A 23370-nucleotide genomic window follows, 5' to 3' on the forward strand; every position below is an offset into this window, starting at 1 on the left:
GAAAGGATATATAAACGTTACCATAGCGACCTGAGTCAGAGCGTTTGGGCTGTGGTCGAGAGGAGATGAGTGGAGCTTGTGAGTCTTAAGTCTGGTTTAGACGGAAAGATTTAGGAATTGTCGGCGGATTCTCCAAACCTCTGTGACCACAGAGCTGATAAAAGTACAACAGGTTCGATCGGTTCGTGTTTCCAGCCACACGGCAGGAGAAACACGAACCGATTCCAGTAACGAACATCGCGATTCCAGAAAATAACCCAGTAAAAACTCCAACATAGCATACGGGAATTTAGAATAACCAAACATGGATGACAATGTAGAAGCAGTAGTGATAGTTTGTGGAGTCATTTTAAGAGATAAAAGATGTAACAAAAAGAAAAGGCGGTGGATAAAAGACGGCGGGAGCAGCCGCTCTATTTGCTGCACCTTTACATATAATAATAAACATTTCCACATATCATCTCCGATATCCACCGGACTCTCAGTTGCGATATGTCATCTGTTTGGGATTCCCCTCTGCTCTTACGCGCTTTCTGATTGGTTACCTGTCACATTCAACAGGTTGTGTTCTCGTTCACAGTCAGGGAAAAACCCCACAGGCTGCGATAAAAAGGCCAAGACGACCCAAATTGGGCATATTTAGTATTTAGCAGGAACACCAACCTGCAGAAGCCTTATCTGACGGTTCACTTCCACCCCCAAACCCCCCTCCCCCAGGCCGCAGCAAAATTTCAGATTATTATTATTATTATTATTATTATTATTACCGGTCCACGGTAATAAAAAGGTTGGGGACCACTGCTTTACAGGATGCCAGCCTGTTACAGGAAGAACAGCTATGGAAGTACACGCACACACACGCACACACACACACGCACACATACACGCACACACCCACACACACACGCACACCCCCACACGCACACACTGAAGGGCAATTTAGAAGAACCATATAACCTACTATGCATTTTGGACTGTAGGAGGAGCAGCAATATGAGGTACGTGGGTGAATCCATGAAAACTGCACTTAGAAAAACTCCAGGCCAGAATCTGAAAACTGAGAACCTTCTTGCTCCAAGGCAACAGTGGCAGCAACTGTGTCATCACACAGCCCCAGGCAGAACGTCTTAATGTCATTCCAGTGTTGATGGCCAAGCTTGACAGCAGCAGTCTGCCCTCTTTATTAGGCAGACTGTGTTGGACCTTTTGTGTCCAGAACTGCCTCAGTTCTTAGTGACTCAGTTCAGCAACTTTGAATCTCGTGAGTGTCTTGTTCCATCAAATCCCAATATCAAGTACAGTAATGGATTGAGCAGACATCAGTAGACCACTACAGTGTGATCATAAAAGATTTGACACCGACAACATTAATGGAGTGAGTGGAGCTTAAATGTTCCTCACTTGGCCCAAAGTGAGCCCAGAAAATATCCTCGACACCATTACACCAGCAGCAGGATGGATCTCTGCTTTCATGCTTTTTAGACATGAATAAGTTTGTTCAGGTGATCAGTCAAAAAAAAAAACATGCCATCATCCACCTGCCACTTTCTGTCGTCTTCATCTTGATGCAAAAAAGTGTTTCCATCGCACCTTTTCGAAATAAATACATTTTGATACAGCCAAGGAAACCACCTCATCCTACCGCCAAAACTTTTTTATCAACAGTTACGTTTTTTCTAAATTGTTTAGTGTTTCTATTAAGTAAATGTATTTTCCAAATGTCAAATTGCATAATCATATGGTCTATGGAAAGAGGGTTATTAAAACAGCTTGGCAAAAGTCTGAATACTCCAGAACTTGCCATAAGTCAGACAAAAGAAAAATAAAAGTTAGGCCTGGATAGACAGCTGGTATACCAGCTAACTTTTATAACTTAACTTTATATTTCCAAAAAATCCAAGTTAAGATGTGAAGCGGAGGCAGATTTCATCTGAAGTAAGAGTGCACTTCTAAGGACGCTGGCTGTCAGGAATCTTTCTAAAACACACCCCTCACATAGCAATTAGGTAAGTGAGGGTGGTCACATCCCACCTAATCTAGTGATTAGCTGTCAGGGGAGAGATAAGGCAAAGTAGGCCAGAAACCTAATTCTTGAACCCTGGAGAAAAGGCCACAGCAACTCTGCCGTATCGAATCGAAGGAAATTTACTGCAGCAGACAGGTTTTTTTCCCCCACTGGAATTCCCACAATTGGTTTAAATTGTGAAATTATATAGTAATATAATATAGCTGACATTTTTAGGAAAGTAGTAACTCAACAACTTATTTAATTGCCTGAATGCTCAATAGTGAAATGTCAACCACATTTCTATTTTTTTGCAATAAATGAGTCGTTCACTTTTTTTTGTTTGATTTCCAATATAATTTAAATTTATAAGGTTAACTCTTTACAGTTTTACAAAGATAGAAAATGAAATTAAGAAGTAAAGAATTTAAGTATAATAGGAAACTGGCTGAACAAAAACTGTGACTATGACTCTCATAAATATCAGAACTTACGTTTTACTGCATAAAAGTAGAAAAGGGGAAAAAATCAATCTTAAGCCATAATGCACCACTTTGTTTTCAGTCAGTTTTGTTCTAGATGGAAGAAACAAACTGAAGACTGAAATGGTCCAGAAAAAATCATCTGCTGTGGATTTTTGTTGTGGCACTTGAAAAATCCATTCCTCCTTCAAGACATTCATGCTTATCCATTCATGTGAGGTCAGGTTGTGGAGACAAGTCAAGGTGGGAAACCCAGACATCTTTCTCCCTAGCAACACTCTCCTAGCAACTACCCCTGAGAGGATTCCAAGGCACTTCTCGTAGCAGCACAACATTTAAAATATACAAAAACATACAAAAAGTCAGTGTAGTATATCTTACAGCAGGGATGCTCAAGTCCAGTCCTCGAGAGCTGCTATCCTGCAGCTTTCAGATGCTTCCCTGCTCCAACACACCTGAATCAAATGAATGGCTCATTAGCAGGTCTGTTCAGAGCTGATCCTGGTCTGTTGGAGTGAGGATGCATCTAAAAGTTACAGGATGGAGGATTGAACTTGATCACCCCTGTTATAGTACATTATTATTAATTATTATTATTATTATTATTATTATTATTATTATTATTATTATTTATATTTTGAACACTGTTTGATCTTTAGTGTGGACCTATGTTTTGACACCTGAATTTCTCCACTGTAAGATAATAAAGGTTATTGCTATTTATTCTAATCTAATATTTAGCTAGAATTTAACTTGTAGCGCGATGAAATTAGCATTTTTAGTTCCTTTTGTCCAGATTCAAATGTTTCATTTCATTTTGGCACACTTAAAACATTCCCAGTCAACCCAATGTATTTGCAGGAATACAAGAATGAAACAAACTGTTTCAAGAATAATGTGGATTGAACTAAAGACCAAATAATCAGGACAATCAGTGCTATGTAACCAAGTGTCTTCAATCAGCTTTTCCAAAGCTGAACACCAGATATCTAATGATTCTTCATTTTTTCCCTTTAATTCCTCTGAAAAAGATTTGACATCAATTACACCAATGTCAGTGTTTATGTTTTTATTTCACTTTTCTACATAGTAAAGCATCTGACATTTGGGAATGTGTATGTAAGAGTACAAAGTTGTACAGTTGTGAAACTTCCAGTCCAAGTGTTGATATTTACACCTCTGGGCTTAGATTTCTCATCACACAACTGGCTGAGCCTTCAGGTTTTTTTTGTGCTAGATATAAACATTTAAGTGTTTGACTGTTTTTCAAGTGTGGCATTTAGCCATTATCTTTTTGGATTTGTAGAGAAGTAAAGGATGTTCAGTGGTTTAATGTGATTTATCTGTTTAGACTTCTACCTTCAGGTCAGCGCTACAGAGCGCTATTTACAAAAATTAGCAGCCAGTGAAGTGGTTTCTACCCACAGGTTGTCTGACAGCCTGAGTGGTCAACTAGTTTGCTGTAGATCAAAATAACCTGCCTTTCTTTATTCTTTACATAAACATTTACTGTACACACACATACATGTACATACTGCTCCTTTTGCCCTTTTTAATTATTATTCTGATTCTAAGATGAAGGCATTCTTCATATGAAGAACTTTTACAGCTACAAAATAGGACATAAAAAAATGACCTCTATTGTCCCTCAGTGGGGAAATTCAAGTGTTATTATAATGGCATACTCAGACTTAAAGAAATATGCAACTGAGCATATTTCAAGATAACTTTTTTTTTAGAATGACTAAAAATGTACAAAATGTGCATGTTATATCTGTTTGTCTTGCATGAGTTTGTACATATAGGTATTGAAATGTTTGTTTGTTTCCTACAAACAATATTTGTGTTTTTTGTGATAGCAGTTCACCTGGGGAAAATAAATGAGTTCTGAATAATGAAGAGAAAAAGTTAACTAAGGGATGTAGAGATAATGAGACATAATCATGTTCAGAAAACAGACTAAAAATATGTTATGTTTTTGTTTTTGTATTTTTGTTTTTAATACACACACAATATATTGTGCTATTATTGGACTGGCATTCAAAGTGTTAATCTCAATTAATTAATTATATATATTTTAACATGTAAAAAAATTAAACACAATTAAACAATTTTTTTAACATACAAATAACACTGCACCAATCTCATGGGTGAATACTGTAAAAAACAACTTAAAAATAGTTAATATCTTTGTTGCTGAGTTTATGTGTCTATTTATTCAATAACTTAGCAGCAAAAATGCTTTTGAACCAGAAATTTTGTCTATTTTGTCAATATGTGACCAATACATAAACATGATTAAAACATGATTAATTGCGAATAATTAATTACCTTGGTTCAATATGTTTTAGGAAGTTTCACCACTAGTTATTATACACAAACATATTTTAAATCAAAATACGTTGTGCACCTACCTACATAAAAAAATGATGATGGAAAACAGGAAAAAGTGAGTGAGGTTATCATGATTCATGCATGAATTGATTGCTAATTTATAAAATGTCCTCATGCAGTCTTTAATAATTTAGTTTTTGGATTACTTTTTTTTCAGGCTACATTTACAACATGCATATAGATGATTATCCTGATTATAATGTAGGGGGATTCTAAAGCTTGAGCTCTATCTGCTTTACTGTCATAACCGCTGGACTGGTAATCTGTTTTTTAAGTTGTGGTGGTTATTAAGTAGAGTGGGTGATGGATAGAGGTCTGTGAATCTGTGATTCAACTGGTGATGCTCACACGTTCCTCAGATCTCATTAGGAAACCTTAAAGGTAATTAGAGACCAGTGACCTTTATCCGAAGGGTATGTCACGGGCCCTGCTTTTAATTCACCTCCGACATCACAGATTTATTCACTCATATTTGACCAGCTAGAAATAAAATCTGTTAACCAACAGATAGAGAAGAAGAAAAATTAAACAGTCTAGATTTTAATATTTTTGCCTCCCACCATCCTTTAAATTCACACTCCATACAGTGCAACTTAAAAGTTGTTACATTTAGCTTTAATTTCAACCTTAATCTTAGTCATGTGGTATAAATTCACCATTCAGGCGTAACGCCTTAAGCATTGACAGGTGAGGTGAATAACAATGATAGTGGAAACTTTTGTTGCACTTCTGAAAAACATAAACTCCTACATGCCTGTGACTCACAATCCTTTACTGACCAAGTACGAAATAACACATTGTATATAAGAAATATAAGTGACTAACAATCACAGAGACTACACTGAAATTACAGTATGAGTAATAGACTCTCATACTGTATTTTACTCAGTCATTGATTTTACTTTTAACAGATGCAGAACTGGTGGGTGTTGGATGGCCATCTCTCATATGGATTTTAATGGAGTGAAACACTTGTGTGTGCTTGTGTGTATGTGTGTGTGGATGGAAACTTCCAGTATTCCCCCAGAAAATGATATTACATAAGATAAGTGGGATGTTTCATATGGAGGCCCGAAAGCGGTGTAGATGGTGGTGTACAGAAATAAAAGAGAGCGAGCAGAACATTATGTGTTGCTGTAGGGGGGGTACGCAATGAGAACAGCTAAAAAGCACTACGTATTATTAAAGCTTTCCTAGTTGTAATGATTCAGAGGGACGGGAGAAATTTTTCTGAGAATTTCTAAACAAAAAAACATGCCACGTTGGAATGGGATTGGGAGACGGAAGCTGCTGTTGGAGAAGAAAAACTGTAAAACCGAAGAAAGAAAGACATTATGAATTCAAATATTCTCCCATTGTGCAAAAGAATGCTTCACAGCATCAATATTTTGGCTATTAAACATAGCCATTTCTTTGAACCCGTAATCTCCTCTGCTTGCTTTTGGTATTCTTAGCCACCAATTTTTACCTGCTCAGAGAATTGCACACAAGCCGGTTGTATCTCTTTCCAAGGACAGCGGCATGAGGTCACGCATGCCTGGAATATGCTAACATCCAATCAGAACAGCACTGAATCAGACTGAAACAATAGTCAATGTGTGCATTCAGATGCCTAACAGAGCATTGTGTGTAGAAGGAGCTTTGTAATAAAACCAGGCATCCATCAATATTAAGAGACATGTCTTCTGAAACACTGATAGATGTCGTAAATTGGCAAACATTATGCCTGAATGCTTTTCCGCTGTGACATATACAACCCTAGTTACAGTGACAAATCTACTGTGTGTTTGATTGATAGGATTATTTTGCTTCTCCTTTCCAAATCTATTCACTGTGAAGGTTTTCAAAGATGAAGAAAATATACATTTCTTATACTGCAATCTGTCCCAAGAAAATGCCAGTCATTATACGATCAATGAGAACAGATTTCAGACTGTGAAAATTTTGTTTAAGACTTACTTGATTCCTTCTTGGCTGTGAGCCTAGGAGGACTGGAACTGTGTTTCCATTACAAATGTGTGAGAATCTTTGTCTTTGTCGGTATTCTGCTAATGTCAGAAAATCAATTGTGCAATTGTGGTGTTTCCATTGAATAAGAAATTAAATTAAAATCACATGTGAATAAGCCTGTTCATGCGATAAGTCATTAAAAATAAGGGGAGCGATAGATGTAAACATTTACATGAGATTTAATTCAGCAATGGCGCTAGCGCTCATCGTATATCAGCGTCAGAGGAGCCGTAGACGTCTTATTCAGGCATTAGAGCGACAAACCCCTTATAAATGGGAGCAGCTACATGTGCAGGGTTTTGGGGAAGTTGTAGTCTGTGATTTTACAGAAGAGCTATGGATTGGAAAAACAAGTTGGAATAACACACAACTGTGAGAACTCTGGTGAAGCCAGCTGCACACAGTCCAAAAAAATAAACAATTCTACCACTTCCTCTCATCTTCAAATTTTCCACCAGTAGTAACATCCAGGTGTTGATCATGTGAATTGTGTGATTAAAAAAAGTCTTTCCAGATTTTGCAGTAGTGCAAAATACATCCATCCAAAAAATTTTGTTATTTTGAAAATGTCATGTTCCCTTTAAATTAATTTATTTTTGGAATTGTGCAATTTCTTGGTTCATGGAAACGCAGGTTACGACATTGAGTTGCTAATCACATAAACAGGATTTTACAGAACTGAATAACAAACAGTATTTAAGAATCACACAATGTGTAGAATTGTTAGGGGGCACTGAGTTGGACTGTAGATATTCTAGACAGGTAAACAGTCTGATTGTGCCACTTTTTAGTCAAATTTATGTCAAGTTTTCTGATGACAAAAGTATTAAAATGTATGGATTAAAATTTAGAAATAAAGCAGCTGCTGTTTTAGCAAGTCAGTCGGTATACCATATAGTTTGTGAGCAAAATGAAGAGGGAGCAAAATGAATACTAGACAGATGGTATAATTAAAATTAAATGAACTATTTATCAATTTAAATAGATTTTATTAGGCCATTGGCATATAGTCACCACCAGATGCCTACAACACCCCAGACTATCAAACATTCTATGAAATCAGAGCAAATTAGACCATAAATGAAGTAAAGGAAAGAAATGGAATGACTGAGTTAGAATCCTTGGGTGTCTGGGTTCTTGCTTTTGTTTTTGTTTTGATTATTTTCTTCTTCTATAGGTCTTTGCATATTCATGGAATTCCTCTCTATTCATTATTCATAGTAAGGTTTTGCCATATTAGTTAATTCTTTGTTGTCTAGTTTTGTTATTTATTTTTGTGTTCTGTTCTCTGTTAGTCTGAGAAAAAGAAGCTCCTTGTTCTACACTTCACTTCGTCCAGATGGACTGGGCTCTGGGCTGTTGAGAAACAAATGCTTCCTAGAGCTGGTGAAGTTTGACATTTTACCCAAATGATAACATTTGTCCATGATGTACATAACGCCAGTTCAATCCTAAAAAGCTTCCTCCAGTGCTAAAAGAGAAGTGCTGATGTGATTGAGGCGACTGTTAATGTTAAATCAATATTTTTTTAAAAATGCTCTTTGTCTTTCTAACTGTTTATTCACTGTCATATGCTGTTTTTATTTTAATTATGTAAAGCACTTTGAAATGCCTTGCTGCTGAAATGTGCTATACAAATACAATTTGATTGATTGATTGACTGATTTAGAAGCAAGACCAACACTCACTTCCTCTGCTGCCATTGCTGAAACTACACACAGACCACAATTCTAAAACAGCGCAGAGAATCATTGTTCACAACTTCTTCTGTTCACTGACTGGCTGAAGTTCTACCAGAGAAATTGAGGTTAATGTGAGAAAATCCCAGGCAGAGCATTGAAAGGAGATGAGAATCAAGCGAAGCTGCATAGGAAAGCAATGGCCAGGTGGGGACTTTGTCAAAAGTTTCATTTTATTTGAAAATCAGTTAGGCCCAAAGTCATTCATACTGTCAAATTTAGGTTTAAAGAAATCTTTTAATGGGTTTTTTTCTGACTAAAGGTAATATTAACTTTTTGGAGGAATTCAGTCAGAGACTACTTTAATCTGATGACAGATCTACTGAGGGAGCTAAAAACCATAAACACCTTTACATTTCTAATTTTACTGCTGTTTTTTTTCCAGCATGCTGAAAATGCAAAGAAATTATTGTCTGCATCCAATCATTACCAGCTCCTTTCCATCATGACACTTCAAACATCTCTTTAAATCCACTTTACAGCACCTGCTTTGAAGGTCACGATCCATCTTAGGAACATGAATTACAGAAGAACACAATTATGATCACTAAATGGGAGACGTCTCATATTCCACAGCATAAAAAAATAAAAAAAAGTCTTACATGCAAAGGTCAAAGAGAACGAGACATGCTGCCTCATTTGCAAAGAAAAAATGTGATGCAGTCTAATGTTTAATGGCGGACAGATTGCATTCAGTTACTCAACGCTACAGAAGAAGAAAAAACCTTTGACAGTCATCTCAGCAGTTCTTCCCTTCACAAAGAAGAATACATCGATTGGAGCTGTACATCCTTTGTCCATGTGTGGGCGGACACACAGAAGCATGAGGTAATTTAATGGTGGTGTCGGAGAAACTCAAAGTTAATTCATACAACGACTAGACCAAATTGTCACAACAGCACCAAGGGCAAACTTTAAACGACGGTAAATCTGATAAGAAGAGGTACTTGAAGAGATGAGTCTGGGTTTGTTGCAAAGCTTTGTACAAATGAGCGGCACAAACACACGGCACATAAAACAGTAGTGAGCTTATGGCTGATGGCAAGGCTGAATAAAACTCGGGCAGGATAAACACATTCCTACAAGGGCGATCTTTATACTTTACATTCAAGTTACTAAAAGTCACTTTTGTGTTGGTGAATTGAAAAATGTGTGCTTCATGAATTTAAAAATGGGAAAATGAGGGTAATTTTGTGCAAAATCAAGTCCTATGAAACTCAAATGTGTGTATGTCTTGATGTGCTTCTGTCCTGAATAGTGACACTGTGCAGGGATCAAGGGTGTGGAATTCCATGTTCTGCTCGGTCTAACGCTGTATGTTGCTAAGAGCAAAATACCAAGCTTTTAGCAACATTGTTTTCATATTTAAAAGGGCAATATTATGTGTTTCCAGCTACATAGTGCCATTTTATATCACAATCAAATAACTATGTTGCCTTCAGGTGTTATAAAAATGCTTCTTATATCACATGATTTAAAAGAAATTTGACTTCATAATTTAATGTCTTGAAGTTGAGCCTCTGTCTCTTTAAGAAAGTTGCTCTTTCTGAAACCGCCATTACAACATGGCTCCTCTATTGACCCTACCAGCTTTAGAAGTAGTTCCTATAATGAGCCCAGCAGATGCACAAGTCCATCAGGTGTTTGCTAATTGTTCCTGACTAGTCTGAAGGAGCTGAGTGGGGGAGGTGGGATCATGGAGGAGGGCTGCTCTGTAATACAGAAGCTTGAAAACTCCACCTCAGAGGAGGAGCTGCGTCCTCAAAGGCGGTGCAAGGTCCACTGATGTGTTTTACACAGCTGAGAGGTTGCCATGGGAGATTCAAGGATTTCTCAAACATGCATGAAAGAATGGTAGTTATTGCTGCGTTGCTCACACCCCACAGGACTCATAATAGTACGCACCTTTTTCTTCTCCAGGTAAACAATATTTCAGATGTCCCAAACAATGGTATAGTTGTTTGAACTAAAGTGGATTTGTTGTTGCTTTTCTTTGCCTCGCTGTGTTTGCAGATCCATTCACTCACCCATGCCGCCAATGACGACAAAGTTACAAACTGGTGACAATCGTGGATGTCCTCAAGCCTTCTTTTGTAAAATTAAATTTCTCATCATGAAGTCATTAATGTTTCAAGACATTCCATCATCAGGCGCAGCAGTATTCTCAGCAGCGGTTTCCTCATGCGTGTAGCCATTTGATGATAACCAGGTGGGGTTTTTTAATGATCACAAGCACATCTGTTAAACTTTGAAATTGATAGCGACTTCACCGGGACTTTTTGCACTGTTTCACCACTGCCAACATTATGAATCCAATGACATGAAGTTAGCTGATTATTTTGAGCTCATGTTGTGTTTTTTATCAAAAGCCTTTCTATTATTAGCTCCACCTCTTCTTTTCATCAAAAGAAGTTGTTATATGTTGGAGAAATCTCATAAAGATGGAAACGAATGGCGAAAAACATCTCCCAAACTCCTTTGATGCTTCCGCGGCGCGGCTAACCCAGTTACTCAGGGCCTCCTATTAGCTCGGAATAACATTAAGAGTGATTAAATCACCTGCGATTTTGCCATGGCAAGACACACTCTTTTGACCTGATTGCATGCTCTGTTATTTTGGCTCTCTGACTATTGAAGTCTCTATATTTAGAATTTCGACAATCAGCCGAGCTGCCACAGATGTACCTCTGATTACTTTGATTAAAACATTTTTGCGAGGATAAAAAGACGACTGACTGAGAGCCGAGTGCAGTCTCCTCTCCGTTCCTTCTCCCTGCCAGGACATTTGCTCTCTCTCATCTTTGCAGCTGAATATAAAACGCCTAGGCAGTTGGCAGCGATAAAAACTGGACGAGACATGGCAGAGGGAGCAGCTGTGAGAGGAAAATAAACCAGTTAACTGGTTTGACTTGGGGAAACCACCTGTGACGTACAGTCAGAAATGAGACCAAAATGGGCAACTTCAATCCCTTCTAACAGAAAAGATGCTCTAAGAGGAACTTCCAGGAAGAGATTAGTTTTAGTGTTCTCCGGGAGTCTGCTGGGCATATTATCAGATGAAGGCTTGGCAGGAAGCATAGAATATATTAGAAATTCCACCAGTTACAATTACAATGGCAAAACTTGAGACAGGAATACCTTCAGATTCAGCTACGTTGCAAACATATCTGAACTTCTCATCTTTTTCTCTGTATTTTATTGGAATGGTTGATGACAGTCCAACACTTGGTGTGAAAATGATAATTAAAACAAAGTATTTGACCTTCTTGGTGCTTTCATGATATAAACAATTTAAAGTTCGCACACTTTAAATTAGACTTTTTTTCTTTTTTTTTTTCTTTTGAAAATTGAGTACAGAAACATTTTCTAAAACCAGTTCTAGCAGAGAAACCAGAGAAACCAGCCACGTGTCTCTTGAGAGAGGATTAATTTCTAATTATGTTAACATTATATTGTCTAAAAAGGATTAAACTGCCCTCAGTTTCAGTTTCCAAACTCTTGTTGGCTGAAACTTTGACCAGCCCTCCAACCGGATCCTGTTACTGACCAGCAGAACCCCTAACATCTGCTGAAGTTGAACCGATGTTAAGACTCATGCATCACTTCTTCCTGTCTGTACTGGTTGGAGCCCAGTAGCTCCTCAGGCAGCCCTCACATCTGTGATCCGTCACCCACATTATCACCCGAGCCTGAAGACTAGGGATTTAGACAGCTGTGCTCTCCAGCTGTGATTTGTGAAACTCATTTCAGTCTCGACTGTCTGTCAGGTTGCGGCGCATCGTTCCTCCCTGCAAATCTGTGCCCTTTGGACTCTGAGTCGCTCGGCACTACTTATCTGCTCGGACGCCACTGGGCTCAAATTAGTCGGCAGAAAGCTTTGATGTCAAGAGGCTGAAAGGGAAGAACGCATAAAACTGGTAATAGAGCCGTTTAGATTGGCAGGTGCAGAGAATGAGCAGTCGCTGTGACTTTCTGTTCACAGCTCTTTGGCTTCTTAGTCTTTTTTTTTTATTAAAAGAAAAAAGGGGCGTGCCCAAATATCCAGTCAAAATGTTTAACATTAGACTTGCCTCTCATTTGATCCACAATCAAAAAAATGAAATTGAGAAATAAACTGTAAAGACTCATAGATCCATTTCTGATCACAGTCTGAGTTCAGCTGTTTACAATGAATTCTTTCCAAAGGCCTTTTCCCCACAGAAAAAAAAAAAAAATCAATTTATACAAATATTATATATTTTATGTGACATTATTAGGGCTGTGAACGGTGACATGTTAACTAGGCCTGTTGCTATAAACAGAAAATTAATTAATTGCATAATAAATTTAAACAAGCTCCAGCATTTTCATTTGCATGATTTATTGTTTTTCTCTTTTCTCTCTTTCTACGAAAAACTGGATAATAAGAGAATTAAGTCTGGTGTTTTGATCTCAACTAGCCCTTGTTTTTAAAAAGACAATTTTGTTTATAGAGATTAATAATTAATTTTATTTGTTGTTCCTGTTGTTTTGTTTATTTTGGATAATTAAAATATCTTCCAGTTCCAGTGTTAAATGTTCATTAGAATTTAATGAATTGTAATGAATTCATCGATCTTTGAGAATGTGTTCTTGCATTATTTATCCATTACCATTATATTGTTTGAAGATGGTCTCAAAACAACAATATTGTCATTTATTGTGATAACTTCTGGGACAATTTATCATCCAGCAAAAAATGTTATTGTAATGCATGTGATTAATCTAAAAAGATTAATGTTACATAATGCTGCATTACCTACTTTTGTGCAAAAGCGTCTCTCCCTTGGAGCATTACTTGGTTCATAACAGCTCGTTCCACAGCTGCTTTGTACTGCGGTCAAAAATTCAGAGTCGCAAATAAGAGTGAAAAGATGAGTGAGGAGAGTCAGATTGTTGTGCTCTGCGGTAAACTTTGCTTTAGAAAACACGGCAGTCAGAGCGAGCGTCACAAAAACAGAGGCAACAAATCTCGATGCGGTCATCGAACCCCGTCCTCGGTTCCTTGTCTTTGCCCCCTTCTCTCTGCCCACTTCCTATCAGATTACTGTCAGAAAAAAGAACAGAAACACCGCAATGGACGTTTGGATAAAACCAAGGTAGAATGTCGCCTCATTTGCAATTATCCTTCCACTGAAGAACAATTTATAGTTAACATTTCTAAATTATGTTTGAAGCAAAATGACGTCTTTTAAGCTCCAGGTGTTTGGAGCTTTCCAAACACCTGGAAAGCTCAGATGTTTGGTTTGAGACAAAATGATTTCCTAAACATTTCTTGAAAACATGGGCTTCCACATCTCAACCTTACAAAGTTAATCATAGTGACTAACTGATTAATTACAGCGCTGGAGTGTGATTAATCTGATTAAATTTTTCAATTGACTGACAACACTAGAAATTATACAACTGCTCTTTATCTAAGGCTGCAGTTCATTTGCCCTCTTCTAAATATGTAGTCAGACCAACCGCTGAAATTACTTCATGCTAGATTTGTTCAGTCTCACACAGTCATACACCGAGAGACAAATAAGTAGGAAAGTTGGGGTTAAAGGTCATGCCAGAAAGTAACACCGACAGTTAACAGGGGAGATGAAAGCTAGTATTGATCATTGTTGGTTACAGAGCTTCGGAACGTGACGTCACTGCTCTAGTCAGAGGGGTATCAGCGCCATCTTTGTTGCCACCGACAAAAACGACTGTCTCTCAGATATTTTAGCTAAGGCACGAACTTGCTGCGTTATTGGGTCTAATGTCCGATCACATGACCGAAAAGGTAAAAAGATGTAAAATGGACTTTCGTTTCACTATTTTCCTGCTTGGAAACAACGCGAGGAGGCTAAGCTAACGGAGCTAACGAAAAGAAGACGAATGTCCTGGTGTCAGCGGTTGAGACGTCTTGATATTACGTTCTCCAAGATCCACAGATACCTACAAGTTTGCTCCAGACATTTCCATTCTGGTGAGTGTCTAAATTTGCTTTGTTGATGTTGTGTCATAATTTATTTTGCTATGATTTTGTCCGAGTAGACTCATGTTCCGTTTATGTTGAATTCATTTAAGTGGGTCAACCTTGTTTAGGTCGGGCTAATATTGTTTATGTAGCATAGTCTGAGTTTATTCAGTGAACATCGAGGTTATTACATTATTGTGAAGTAAACTATTTTACTAGTGTTATCAAATTTACAGCATTAATACTGATGTGTGTTCTGATATGTCCTCTTAAAGGCAAACCGACATATGAAACGGATGAGCTCAATCCAGACTGGGATCCAGCGCTGAATATGAGTTGCTGCGAGGTCAACGGCACAACATCGTACCGACATGGGCGTCAATTAAAGAGGCGATACAGCAAAACCATGATGGATCAACAAGTTACTGAGACTGTTTTCATTAATTACCCCAGAAGAGGTAAATAATAAAAACAGAGTAGCGGAGGCTGTAGATGAGGAGCAAGTTGGAGAGGCTGACGAGGAAACGCCAAGAGAGGAGTTCAGCAAGGCTGCAGAAATATGTGTACAGTTGGAAGTGGCTGTTTTCTCTCATTCAATAATTTCATGTGGTAAACATTCATGAAACATCTGCTTCAAGCACTTCAAGTTGCATGTAAACAGGTGAAGAAATTAATATCCAGTATCCAATTTGCAAAACAACTTCGCTGCGGTTGGTAATACAATGAAAACACCGGTGTTCTGGCTAGTTTGTTTTGGTCTGTGGGTTGCAAACATGGCGCCGAGCGACGTAAACGTCATACGCTGTGACGTCAGCTCCAAAGCTCTATTGGATAAAATCAACCAAAGTGTAAGAATAGCAAACTCACCTTTTACAAGTGTAAAGCATAAAAAAAACAACTTTACATGTTCAGAAAGGTCTGGAAAACTGAATTAAAGTCTATTTTTTAATCAGATGAAACCCTACAGAGTATGGTATTCAAATGCAGAGAGGTTCATATCAAATTATACTGTATTTTCATCCCTGCAAATCTCACACCACATTATCTCTCCACAATATTGTCCTCAGACAAAATTGTCCTCAGTTGGACTCACAAATTGACACATTAAAATGCTTCAAGGCTTTTCATGAGAAAAAGCAAAGCGTTCTGCTGGAAAGTCCAAATAGTTTCTTTTTGAGAGTCTGTCAGTTCATTCATATACAAGCTATTCTCACATGACTGCCACCCAAAACCACTTCCTCCTTTTTGCTTCCATGGTGAGTGAACTGAGTCCAGATTACAGTTTTGTTAAAAAAAAAACCTTGAATTCCCCCAATTTTTTTTTTTTTTCACAGAGTGAAGGTTTCACAAATGAAGCAAAAGTATTAAATGATTGGTAATCCTTGCAGAATAGCATGTTTTATATCCTCTTATCTCATTCTAAAGTAGCTGCAATGCATTGAAACTACATTTTCTGTGATTTCACACATTAAACCAATTATGACCATGTTCATATTCAGTGAAGATTCTATTCTATCTTTTATTTCAGATTTTGATCTACAAATATTATCAAAAAGCAGTGAACTTTCCCTTTAGTTTAGCTCTGGGTCAGAAGCTGTGAGTTTGTTATCAACTTCAGCCTCATTAGCTGCAGGGCCTGCACCCTCAGCCCATTAACTGGATTTTCCCTCCCTCCAGGTTTTGTGCCGCCACCCCAACCAGATGATTGGACTTGGACAAAATTGGGTGTTGAAACAGGAAACTGACCCAAAACACATTCACAGTGGTTTTAGAATGGATAAGACCTTAAATTTTGGACCTCAACTGTTTCAGAAATGCATAATTTATAAGTCGAAACCAACCAATTCTCCCTAGAAGAGTTGTACACCATCCAGCAGTAATCATGCGAGATGTTTACTGATGGTTACGAAGAGAATCTGGTTTACTGTGGGCTAGTTATAAAGTTACAGAGTTAAATATTAACAACAATAATTTGGGTTATATATACATAAGAGAAAAAAGGTGTTCGTCATTTTTCAAAATGTTATTCATTTATTCATAAATGTGACAGTTTCACACTAAATATCTAGCTCCAAACTAAATATTTAATTAGCGAGCTAAATATTTAGCTCAGAGATAAAAATATCAATTTAGCTAAAAGCTTTAAGCTGTATTTAGCTGAGAGCAAAGTATTTAACTGTAAGCTAAATTCCAAATTTAGCCTAAAGTTTAATAATTATCACTGAGCTAAATATTTAGCTTCATAATAAATACTGAGCTAGCTTGCTGAATACTTTCTATAAAGTATTTTTCATTGACTTGTACAGGACTTATAGAAAATCCAAACAAAATTCAAATATTTCCACCTATTTTTTGTATTATTTATTTATTAATATTTCATGATGTCACCCTGGAAAAACAGCAGTTTACAAAATCAAAGAGGAAAATCAGAAGTTTGCCACTTACGCTGATGATTAGTGTATGTTTACCTCTGTCTTCAATGTTGTCTGTTTAATTGTTAGTTCATCTTTTGAATGAGAAACATTTCTGCTCTAGTTTTAGTCCTGGTTCATTTCTGGACTGTCTTACATGATAAAGTTCACATCCTTACTTTTCTTAAGATCTTCACCCGAGAAGTGGACCATTCATTATGTCTTATGTAGGAACAAATAAGGTAAAGAGCAATGCTTTTTTAAGAAAGGTTCTTAGGGTAAAACATCTGCAAACATAGAACATAAAGATAAGCAGTTCAGAGAACAAAAAGGTTGACACATACCAGGATCTGACTTGGAGAATGTATCCACATCCAGCAGGCTCCTGAAAAAGAAAGCAAAAATGTAAGTAAAAATGGGTCATTCTCACTTTCTTCACTGTGTTCTGATGTTGGATTCATTCATTAACATTTCCAGAATTCCATTTGGATCTTTTCTCTTCATTCTATTTTTCCAGAGTTCCCTAAAAAACCCTCGGCTAAGCCCCCAAAGCGCGGTCATGAGCAGATTTAGATGTTTCTACAAAATGACTCTGGGGAGCCAGCCATCAGAAAGAATGTGTAATGCGTTTCCATGAAATGAGTGCAGTATTGAACTAAATAAAACGTGGCTATCACAAAGGCCCAATAATACATTCCGGAAGGAGCTGATGGAACTGGCTCTGTTCCACAGAGAAAAGTAAGTCAATGTCAGTAATACAGTGGAGTTAACTATTAAAACCAAACTGGAATAAAAGAGAATCATCACACTAACTGTAATATCCACAATTTGGCAGCAATTCACACGTGAAACGTGATTTAAAATAAAAGGCCCACACATTTTGAAACAGACAGTAGTAAAAAAGACAATTTACATCCTCTCACATTTTACTTTCTGTTTACGTGAGAACAGAAGATTTTTTTTACTGGATCCTGAGGGGAAGCCTCAATCATTTTAGATCAGGGGTCCCCAAACTTTTTCCTGTGAGGGCCACATAACTTTTCCCTTCTCTGGTGGGGGGCCGGAGTCAGTTTGTAACAGAATAAGTGTGACGATTGTAGGAGTGCCTAAAGGTAAAAAATTATTGTTTTCCAGAAAGCACAATCAAAAAACCCTTCTGGGTTCTTCACAGAACAAAAGTCAAGAAATAAATATTAACACTATTAATGAAATAAATAATAACCAAATAACCCTCTCTGGGTTCTTCACAGAAAAAATCCAGGAAGGATTATAGTCCGTATTTTCCGAACTATGAGCCGCACCGGACTATAAGCCACAACCCCAACGTTTTTTGTTTTTTTTTAAACCAGTAAACATACACATATAAACCGCAGATATATCTGCCGCTCCAGGTTTTCCACAGCGATGCAGCAGCAGCAGAGGGGGGCGGACACCCAAAAATTGAGTCATAACAGGTCAATTGAGTATCACATATATTACGTTGAAAAAGAAAAATTTGCCATGTTTAGATTTAACTGAACTGATTACAGTAGTTTCCGAATGATAACTGTAACAGTAAAAGTGCTGATCCTTCTTGTCTGCTACTAGCATGTGCTAAATGAAAATGGGCTCCGTCGTCTTCTTCTTCTTTAGATTTCAACGGCAGCTTGCATCCATTATTGTTGCACTACTGCCATCTACTGGATCCTGATATCTATACCTCAAATTCTCATAATGATCCCAGTATTATTTAAAAAAAATGAAAAATCTTCTTTTCCCCCTCAATGCTATTTAACTGATCGACAACATTCTCAAATTTCAATTCCCTATTAAAACCTAAAGTCTGCAACAGACTGGTGACCTGTCCAGGGTGACCCCGCCTCTCGCCCAGTACACTAGCTGGAGATAGGCACCAGCAACCCTCCCGACCCCACTGAGGGACAAGGGTGAAAGAAAATGGATGGATGGATGGACTTCCAATGATTCACTTCCTGCTAAAGAGCCCCCTAGTGGTTGAAAGAAAATCTACAAATCTGTGGATAGTGGGTTCCGGCTTATAGTCCGGAAAATACGGTATATAAAAATAAATCTGAATGCTCTCTGGTATTGTTCAGGGGGCCGGACCAAATGTGGAGGCAGGCCTGATCCGGCCCGCGGGCCGTAGTTTGGGGACCACTGTTTTAGAGCCTGAAGAAACTAACAGAATCACTTCAAGAACACCAAATCTTAAGTAGACTAAGTATCTTAGTACACTTGAAATAAGACAAAAGTAATAAGTACATTTTCAGCAATTAAGTCAAAAATTCTTGAATATGGAAAAATTACCAAGTTAACTGGCAGATTATCCCACTTAACATTAGGAAGATATTTTACTATGAGTGAAAAACTGCCAGCTGAACTTGTATTAGAGCAGTGCTTCTCAGTTCCAGTCCTCAGGCCCCCCTGCTCTGCATGTTTTACATGTGCCTCTATTCCAGAACAGCTGATTCAGATGATTGCATGAAAATCAAGTGCTGCAGAAACCTGTTAATCACCCACACATTCAGTCCAGGTGTGTAGCAGAAGGGAAACACCTAAAACATGCAGGGCAGGGGAGTCTGTGGACTGGAATTGAGAAACACTGTATTAGTTTATCATAAACCTGTACAAACCTGTATTTCGCTAATAAAATTTTTTCATTACTTTTAAGGGTGATCTAACCGCACAGCAGTTTAACAGGGGACGTATGTGGCAAAAGTAACTTGACTTCCATATCACAAGAAAATCAGCCTCCATCTTCAAAAAGCACAGCAACAAATGATCTGGACCGGCTGCTTCTCTGATGCTTAAAACTTGAAGGCGTTAATGCGCCTCTAACACTCTGTCAGGATATTATTACAAGTTATCATTACTGATCCAGAGATATTCTCACAAGTAATAAGACACATTACAGTGTTCATTAAAGCACAATCTTATCTTTAGAGGTTTTTGTACATCTTTCAGTGGATCAGGGTAGCTTACTACATTTCTAGCCATTGATTTAAATAATTTTTTAATATTTTCTGTTTTGTGAACTTTTCTAAAAAAGGGGATAATAGGCTTTGTGTCCTTTGATTTTTTTTTTTTTTTTGAGATCACAATGTTTTCCACTGTTGTTGCAATTACAAATGACAGTGGATGTTGTGGGCTTTGTCTTTAAGCAGAGGAATTTTAAATAAAATTTCATCCAACACACATCAGAAAATTGTATTAAGTGAAAGAATATCTTAATATTTAAGCACCTCTTTTAATTATAAATGCCACAAGGCATCAAACGTTTGTATGAATATCTTACAATAACAATAGCAGGGTGGTCATTGAAATAAATTTGAAAAAAAAGAGAGATTTTGAATAATATCTTTAAAAGACAACAGTGAACCTCTGTGTCTTCATTCAGAATTTGGGAATTCACGTATTGACAGATTGATCTCTAGAACAGAACTCCAAATTATTCACAGAAAATCTACTTATTTGTTCATACCAATAATATTTAAAGGAAAATGCAACTTAGAAAGTTGCAGACATGCTTGATTAGCATTCAAAAAGTACTAAATTCAGGAGCGCCATTCTTTGTCCTTGGAGGCGCAAGGTTACAGTAAAGTCACAACAAAAATGTGGAGAAGAAGAAGAAGCTAGCTAGTGGCAAGCTAACAGATGCCAACTCTGGAACATTTAAACATTAAAGATATTGGAAGAAATTGTAAAAAAAAATAAAAAATGGGTTCATCTTTGACATGGCAATGCTAAAGGGGGTCAAGGGATGTCTGGGAAAAATGAAAGCTAAACGCAAAAACACAGATGGTCAACGAAGATGTCTCTGATAGTCGTAGGATATAGAGATGAAGGTCTTTGGTCAATAAATATGGTCAGACTAAAAAATATAGAATTCAGAAAAATAAAAAACAGAAAATTGGAATTCTGAAAAAAAAATTGAATTTGAAAAAAAATGTTTTAAGGCCCTGTTAAAAGGATTCATTGGAGGAAGTTTCATGTATTTGTGGATTTTAGTGATTCAGGGACGGCTGTGGTACTGAAGCCCCACGAGATCCGTTACTCCACTGAACTTCAAATATTTTAGGATCGTTTGCAAGAGCTTCAATGAACACCACAGAGGAAAAAGTTGTTTGCCTGCCTACAGTTTTTTATACTCAATGTTTCAGATCACCAAGGAAATTTTAATATCATACAAAGATAACAAAATACTGTTTCTCTAAAATGATGGACAAAAGACATTGCCACGGAAAGTATCCGGTGAAAATGCTGTGGATCCCACTGTGTAATACTAAAGCTGAAGCATTAAGAAAAACATGACTATAAACACGGTGGTGGTGGTGTGATGCTGTGGGGCAGCTTTAGTGCATTAGTACTTGCCATAGTTGTTGGAATCATGAAATCCTGATGGAAAATATTTAGCCATCAGTTCAAGATCCTACGCAAGCTCAACCAAAGCACAACATCAAGAGCACCTCTAAAATAAAACTTCAGAAGTGGCCTAGTCAAAGTCTAGACATGAAAGTGATTGAAATGCTGGGATATGATCTTAAAAATGATGGTCCTGCTTAAAAATCCTCCAATTTGTCTGAATTTAAACTATTCTTTAAAGAAGAGTTGGACTAAAATTCCTCCATAGAAATGTTAAAACAATCATTGCCGATTATGGAAAACCTTTTGAGTCGCACAATCAGGTTATGAGGAGTGATTATTTTTTCACACATGTCCAGGTTATTGAAAAAAAGACGATGTTTTTACTCAGGCTGTCTTTCCCTGATATTCAAAACGGGTTTATAATCAGAAATATTTAAGTCTGACAAAAAAAAAAAAAACGTGAAAAACACAATTATGGCACTTTCAGCATATCATATTCCATATCACATGGCACACATTTGGTATTTCACATTTAAACCCTGAAACTAAAATACAGCCAGACGTTTGACAAGTGGAGGAAACATGGCAAACCTAATCATAAATGTGTTCGCTCGTTGTGAGCTCAGTTTGGGCTCCCAGGTTCCGGGGCCCCGTCTTACTCAGGTGTCTGAAACCTCGTCGAGATCCCAGGAGGATCTCAACAGCTATTCATAATTCAGGAGCGAGCTGGTAGACAGTGAACACACCGCCAGGCGAGAAGAAGACATGCTGGAAGGAAGAGAGACGGAGGGGAAAAAAACCTGCTGAGTTTTATTGAATTCTGTCACTTCGTCTTCTGATCAGTCGAGGAAGAAAAGTGTTGATTTATGGGACAATCCAATATCTGTGATTATTAATTGTTAACCAAGTTAAACAGGAAATATTTGAATATTTTCTCCCTGCTGTGAAGAGCAGTGGAGATCATCTGGCTGTCAGACTGAATTCAATAAAATGAAGAAACTAAAAAGATAGATAGATAGATAGATAGATAGATAGATAGATAGATAGATAGATAGATAGATAGATAGATAGATAGATAGATAGATAGATAGATAGATAGATAGATAGATAGATAGATAGATAGATAGATCATACTTTAAGACAAGTGTATTATTATTATCCAATGAATAATAATAATAATAATAATAATAATAATAATAATAATAATAATAATAATAATAATAATAATAAATCTTCTATACCTGCAGGACACAGTAACTTCTATCTTAGTTGCAGGGACTCTGGTGTTCAGAGGGTCGAATTCGCCTATTGAAGCCATCATCTCGCCTCACGACGCTGATGATCATCCGCAAAAAGCGCCTGGAAATCCGGACGAGTGGAAAGATGTGACGGTTCAGCACTTGGATCGTGATCGCAGTAAATCCATGGCTGAGATCTGCCTCTGGGTTTTCACCTGCGGAGCGGCGGAGGCGGGAGAGGAAGAGATTGTGTGGAGGGGGGAGAGTGAGAGTGGGGGCGGCGGTGGCTGGGGGGGAGAGACCGGCGGGAGGAGAGAGGGTGAAAGTTGGGAGGCAGATTTAAAGTTCATTCAGCTCCTCCGTCGTGTGCGGCGGGCGGCCACGCTGCGCTCCCAGGGTCTGTCCCGGCGGTGGTTCGGGAAGGAGGAGAGCGCCACCCGCCGGTGACTCCTGGCAGCAGCAGCAACAGGAAGATGCAGCTCGTTTGTCATTTCCAGGCGCGTTGGTGAACTTTTTTTTTTTTCCACACGTGTAAACGTCTAATACACTCTAGGTTATATAGTTGCGAACAGCATGTTTTGAATCATTAGTGCTACTCAAAAGCCTGACCTTTTCCGTCGTTTCCTGTCATCTCTAATGACGGACTCCCCCTTCTCTGCCAAATTATATTTGGCTATTTCTGCATTACAACAGCTGTTTGAAAATCCTGTTTATTAGAAATACATCAGTGTTTTCCCCTTCTAACTGCATTTTAGGGTGAA

The 23370-nt window shown here is 37.7% G+C and overlaps 1 protein-coding gene across 1 annotated transcript in view; it reads right to left on the reverse strand.

Moving 5' to 3' along the window:
- LOC103466873 (copine-9) overlaps positions 1-23288 on the reverse strand; it is a 101429-nt gene extending 78141 nt beyond the window's left edge. The window contains exons 1-2 of the mRNA XM_008412761.3: positions 22613-23288; positions 17354-17394 (exon numbers count right to left, since the gene is read on the reverse strand). Of these exons, the coding sequence (XP_008410983.1) occupies positions 17354-17394; positions 22613-22692 (121 nt within the window). The 5' untranslated portion in view covers positions 22693-23288. The remainder of the gene's footprint in view (positions 1-17353; positions 17395-22612) is intronic.
- Positions 23289-23370: the final 82 nt, after the last annotated feature.

This window comes from Poecilia reticulata, chromosome 7 (genome assembly GCF_904066995.2).
Source record: "Poecilia reticulata chromosome 7, P_reticulata-male-v2, whole genome shotgun sequence".
In the NCBI taxonomy this organism is placed as follows: domain Eukaryota; kingdom Metazoa; phylum Chordata; class Actinopteri; order Cyprinodontiformes; family Poeciliidae; genus Poecilia; species Poecilia reticulata.